Source organism: Eurytemora carolleeae, unplaced genomic scaffold, assembly GCF_000591075.1.
Source record: "Eurytemora carolleeae unplaced genomic scaffold, Eaff_2.0 scaffold375, whole genome shotgun sequence".
Taxonomy (NCBI): Eukaryota; Metazoa; Arthropoda; class Copepoda; order Calanoida; family Temoridae; genus Eurytemora; species Eurytemora carolleeae.
In genome coordinates this window covers 187,727-194,311 of record NW_019396277.1, presented here as the reverse complement: position 1 = coordinate 194,311, position 6,585 = coordinate 187,727, and the positions used below count along the sequence as shown (strand labels likewise).

Sequence of the window (6,585 nt, the reverse complement as noted above, 5' to 3'; positions counted from 1 at the left end):
GGGGTAAAAAAATTATCAACATAGTTTTAAAGGGACTGTCATTGAACTCTTAAGTTACATACAATTTATAAAGAGGCATATACCCATTTCACTGAAATGGTAACCTTTAAACCTTTAAAGGTTAATAAGGTCAAAGATATTCTTGTTTTTCTTGCTTAAAAAGGTTTTTTTCCTCCATTGTTACTCAGGCAGAAATCCTAAAGTCACTTTAACAAAGAAACCACAGTTGAAAATAATGAACTTTCAAGGTAAAAATATGGATATGTAATAAATATAATAATCTTCTCTATATCTTTGCACCCTGTATATATATGTTAATTGTTATAGTACCCTGATTGTATTATCGGTCAGTTTATTTTTCCTGTGCCATTAGACCTAAATATAGTTAGTTGGATATAGATTCTGATGCAGGTGGTTATCATACTTAAAAAGACTTTTTTGGAATTAGACATTTGTTATAGATATATACAGTTTATTCTTAAATAGCGTTTACGGGCATCATCTAGAATCAGACTTAACGTAAAGGTTCCTTAAAGTGCAGGTTTATTATATTTTCTAGGGCATCGTTGTAAATCGTGCATGTTTCACTTCGGATAAAAGGTTACTTGAAGTTATGTCCAGTCTGTAGTTCTTATTTTTTCAGATTTTATTGTTTTAGGAACAGGATTACCCATAAATGATGAGACTGTAAAGACGACCTATGATTAAAAAAATCCCCAGATTAAATTAAAGTCTTCTGAAATTCCTTAGAGTCGTCTTTGAAGTCTCATCCTTTGTATGTAACCCTACATAATGCGCGCCAGTGAGAAAATCCTGACCGCACGAGGTTGCGTGATTTTTTTTTAATTTGAGTCTAGTAAAGGGAGTCTAGAGATGGGCGCGTTAGTTTTTTTTCAATTAGTTCGTTCATCGTTAGTTAACGACCCATTTTTTTGTTTAGAAAAAAATTTGATTTTTTTTCTTTTTAGAACTGTCGTTTATTTTTCATCTATTACATTCGTTTGTTTAACTGAAAGATCATTCAACTGAACCGTGCATTCAGTGACATTGTTCGTTCAGTAAACTCGTTCTATCACTTAAAAAAAAACAATCGTTGGTTCAAAAGTTCGTTCGAAAAAAACGATTGTTCAGTAAAAATTCGGTTGTTCATCGCTTATTAATTTTTTGAATGACACCATCGTTCGTTTTTAAAAAATTAGTTTGCTCCTAAAAAACGATGCGGCCATCTCTACCAGTAAACAGTCTTCTTGGGTATCAAAAAAGAAAAATGGAGCAAATATAAAGAAAGAAGAATGAAATAAATGATAATGATTTATTTATACAATCGTCTTTATTTACTAAGTCTAACAATTTAAAGTAGAAAGAGTATTTAGTTTTCAGGCGCCACTGTTTTGCAGAAAATAAATATTTTTATCTGTACTTAGCTGACCCGAGTCTTCTTGTGCACGTTGCCGCTGACAATAAGTTATGTTTTGCGCACCCGCCATGTTTGTTATTGTAACTAAGGGAAATGGAAACAAATAACTTCTTATTCCACCTTTTTGTCTCAGTTTTGCATTGATGAAATTTTTTAACTTCTTCTGACAGGAACACAGCTCAGGGTCTTAGGTGTAACTATACAGGTATACGCAAGAAAGGGGGAATAGGCATTAATCCAAATAAAATTGTTTTTTTTAAATCAAAACAATACGTTTTTACTTACAAGGAATTACGTGTGAAAGTGTAAGTCAATTTTTTAAAAGTTTTTTATAGCAATTTATGTTTTGTCTAAAATTCGGTGATGGTGATGGACCAAACCTCTGTAGAGTAAAAAAGTAGATGCTAGTTCCACTTTTATTGAATTTATATTTTGTTCATTTTATTTTCAAATTGAATCGCATCATTGTATGACATAAATCTAAATTTGAAAAAAAAATTGGATCTTAAACCTGTTATATAAAAATCTCTAATATTTTATTCGCAACTATCAAACAATAAAAAGCATATTGAAATTGCGAATATTTTGTCCACCAAAATAAAAGTATGTCTACAATTGTCCACCAAAATAAAAAAATGCCTACAATTGTCCACCAAAATAAAAGTATGTCTACAATTGTCCACCAAAATAAAGTATGTCTACAATTGTCCACCAAAATAAAAGTATGTCTACAATTGTCCACCAAAATAAAAGTATGTCTACAATTATCCACCAAAATAAAAGAATGTCTACAATTGTCCACAAAAATAAAAGTATGTCTACAATTGTCTACCAAAATAAAAGTATGCCTACTATTGTCCACCAAAATAAGAGTATGTCTACAATTGTCCACCCAAAATAAAGTATGTCTAAAATTGTCCACCAAAATAAAAGTATGTCTAAAATTGTCCACCAAAATAAAATTATGTCTATAATTGTCCACCAAACTAAAAGTATGCCTACAATTGTCCACCAAAATTGCAATAAGATAAGAGTAGAACATTTAATTAAAGCCAATTTACGAAAAGAGTATAACGACATTTGATAACCTCCTTTTTTCTAGTAGAATATGCAGGTTGTTCCACGAAACATGACAGTTGGTAAATAGTTTAAAATGTCTTCTCCCATAAGTTAAGTTGTTTGATACCAAAAAGAATAATAAAATATATAATATGGCATTTCTTATCATGATAAAATTGATTTCAAAGTAATTAACATGGTTGAGTAAAAGACTTGTTTAACGAAATAAATCGCAAAAAAAGACTTTAATTAATAATACAGTATATAGAAAAAGACATTCAAACCTGTTCATCAACTGTCATGTTTTGTGGGACACCATATTGCGAAATAATATATGTTCACTAAGAAAAAAAATATTTTATTATTATATATTAATACAACAAGATTTCTCCGCAAATTTTGAATTTTGAAGAAAAAAAATTCATTTTCTAATTTGTGGGTTTGCCTCCTCTAAAAACAAATTTTATCAAAATTTTATTTTAAAATCTAAATATTTTGTAAATATTGGAATAAGAAATAACTTTTTAAATCGTCCTAAACTTTTTACAATAATATTTGTTTGAAATTATAACGGCAAAGAGTGTATCACAAAAGATTGTAAATCTTATGGGCTCTCCAAAATGTGGTCTTGCCTTATTGTGCATTTCTGAATGAAAAAGCTATTTCAATTATTTTGGTTTTGCTAAATAATGTTAGAATTTTTACTTTTGTTAAGTCTAAACAAACGATCCATCAGGGAAATGTTATTTTGTTCCATAAATTGAAAAGAAGAGAGTGATTTCAATTTAATTGACCATATTTGAATCATATTCGAAAAATCAAACATTACCAGTTTGTGTTTCTGGGCCTAATGTTAAAAGAAAAGTTACCCAGTAAACCAGATCACATCGACTAAGCGTTAGAAAAAATGATGATATCATTGTTAATCAATAATAGAGAACAGGGCACCAGTCGCGAGTAGGACTTCCAGCGAATAAAAAAATGCGAAAATTTTTATTTGTATTCCGCAAATTTTCGCAAAATTTTGCATTCATTCGCGAAAATTAAATAAGCGAAAAACTGCGAAAACGAAGCTAAATTTCGCGGAAACCACAAGTTTTGTTTGAAACACTTGCCTGCGTTAAAAAAACTTGTTAAATTCTCTGCTCTGAGAGCTCTTCATTAGAAGTTTTATCGTATCATAATGGATAATTTCTCTTCCATATTTGTTAACGCAAAATTTTCGCATTTCATTTTCCCGAAAATTTTGCATTTGTTTTTTTACGCGAACTTTGCGCATTTTTTCTTGAAATTTTCGCTTTTCTTTTTTTCGAAACAGATTAAAGCGAAAATTTATGCATTTTTCGCAAGCGAACGGAGTACGGAAAAATACAAAAATTTTGCGAAACGATTTCCACTTTTCGCTGGAAACCCTAATTGTGAGTACGGCATATAATGTAATGCTTTAAATTTGTATTGAAAAATGACGCTAACTGTTTCTTTAACTTTATTTTAAGTCTCCGACTACAGAGGTCTGAGATACAGTAAGAACCAGAAAACTCTGGATTAGGAAGACGATTTTTAGACTCAAGTTATAACTTTGAACACTCCATATCCGCCCGTCAAAAGCAAACTCTGTTGTCAGGATCTCTGATATAAGAAGTCGGTTCAACTCCTCGCAGAATAATTTATTTTTCCATAAGGAAAATCCTAGGCAGCGTGCGATATACTACATGAAGTACGTTGCAAAACATTCCTATAGTAAAGAAAAAGTTCAACTTGATTAGGTATTTAATTACTTACTAATTTGCGGTGTATTAAATAACATCATGTGCACTTTAGTATTGATTTTATGTCGTCTTCATAGGACAAATCCAATACCTGTACACTGTACCATTTATCTCCAGCCTTGAATCTAAAAAAAATCTAATAATTTTAGCCTCAAAAAAACTTTATACAGTGAAACCCCTAATAACGAATACATCGGAAGAATTTATCAAATGTCGTCTTGACAATTTTTCAATGAGTTTTATACTATATTTCGTTAATTTCAGTATTTGCGAAAATAAATAAATAGCCATGAATATGCGGGAACAGTTTTAAAGAGTTCCATATAATCATTTAATTAAAAAAACTAAATATCTGCAACATTCCATTATCAGAAAGTGAAGAATACGACATTTGATGAATTCTTTCGATGTATTCGTTATTAAAGGTTTCACTGTATATATATATTAGAGACATCATACAAGGGATCCATAAAACTGTGAAAACTCTAAATATTTCACATGGGATCCATAATAACTAGATTTATAACACTGTTATTTTGGTTCGCAGTGTTATAAAGTTTTTGGACGAAAATGTTCTCTTTATCGAGAAGGTTCAAGCTTTTTTAGATACAGAGAAAATATAATTTTTTAGCACGTCGTGCGAAAATAATAGTGTTATAGGTTATAATGTTATGAAACTTTTGTGTACTTGTCTCAATTCAATGGCTATTTCAAGATAAATTAAGCTTTTTTAAAAAAGCAGAAACAAAATATAAAGGTAATTTCAATTTTATTTTCATATATAATGAAAAAAAATATTCTAGAAATATCCTACATGTTTGCAGAAAATTCGGGAACCAATCAAAATTTTATAGAACACGTGCAATGTGCATGCAATATATTATTTTTACATTTATATTACATTATTTTATATAAAAAAAGTCTTAATATTTATATATGTATATTGACACAATTTATCATACAGACGGCTGGTAAAGCGAATTTTCATAAGAAAAAGTTTTGTTTTCTTAATTTTGCTTTGTANTTTATGTTTACCTGTACTGTATGTTTATGTTTACCTGTACTGCATGTTTTTGTTTACCTGTACTGCATGTTTTTGTTTGTCAGGAGTGTAGATGTATCCAAGCTCTTCAGTATTCAAACATAATTATCTAGTGTTAAAACTAAAAGCATTAACAACAAAAAATTATTTAAAAGCATCTAAGCTAATTGGAATATAACGTTCAAAATTTTAGAGAATTATTATTAAAAATTATTTTAATGTGTTTTGGAGATTGCTTTAAAAAACTATTATTGCATTAAGCTCTATTTTACAAAAAAAAAATTTGACTTTCCTTTATTTCTAAAAATATGACGCCTATGACTTGTTTACAAAATAAAACAAAATCATTAGATTTTTTTAGAAAATGCTTTTTTATTAATTTCTTTTTGCTTCTAAGGTAATTTTTTTTTGTTGATTTAGGGAAAATTTATTTTACAAAGTGCTAGGAACGATCGCAAAAAACTGCAAAAAATGCTTCAGCAATTTCCGATTAACCTATTTGTGCAACAGTAAGCGTAACTTTAAGTGAATCTCCAGGCAAAGATGTCAATGCCCGATTTGCAACAGTACCCTTGAAACCTAAATCAGATCAAAATTGTGGGAGATGCCGGTGTTTTTTTGGACTCAAGAGTTTTATTTCTGTGAATTACTCCATTACTTCGTAAAACAAGGAGAGAGCAAGTCAATTTAGCAGAGAAAACACAAATGAGAATAAACAATTTATGGAAACCAAATCATGAATATCTAATGCAAAAACTACGCTTATAGGCCCTTTAATAATGTAAATATTTGATTTCCTAAAGTAGAGAAGATGCCGGGCTGACTAACTATACCTAGAAAACCTCGTAAACCAGAACTAAAAATATTAAAGTTAAAGTCAAAGAGAATAAAAGATATATTAGAGTGGAATTTAGACAATCCCTAGGTATGAATTTTCAGCCTGAAAGGGAGTTCAAAGTGTACAAATCATGTAAATGTTCACAAAATGTATGCTGTAGAGTACATTAATACAGTATGTTCCCTAGACTATCCATTTCAATTTCGACTTTTTTAAAGCTGTTAAATAAAGTTTATAAAATAAATAAGGTGAATAAAAACATTATTTGATTTATATTTATAACGGAAAATCATCGTTTGTAAAGTGAAAGGCATAGAGTCTATGTGAAATGATCATTGGTTAATTATGAAACCAGCCTATTTCATAATTTGGTTTTCTTATAACATTAATTTTAGATTTTCTATAAAATGATATTCCAGGGCCCAAAAGGTTATATAGCATAAATATGTGAAGTACACCT

General features: G+C 29.5%; 1 protein-coding gene across 1 annotated transcript in view; it reads right to left on the bottom strand.

The window, feature by feature from the left end:
• Positions 1-4,352: 4,352 nt before the first annotated feature.
• Positions 4,353-6,585, bottom strand: part of LOC111699977 (uncharacterized) — a 6,249-nt gene continuing 4,016 nt past the window's right edge. The window contains exons 7-9 of the mRNA XM_023470778.1: positions 6,085-6,143; positions 5,327-5,373; positions 4,353-4,370 (exon numbers count right to left, since the gene is read on the bottom strand). Coding sequence (XP_023326546.1) covers positions 4,353-4,370; positions 5,327-5,373; positions 6,085-6,143 — 124 coding nt within the window. The remainder of the gene's footprint in view (positions 4,371-5,326; positions 5,374-6,084; positions 6,144-6,585) is intronic.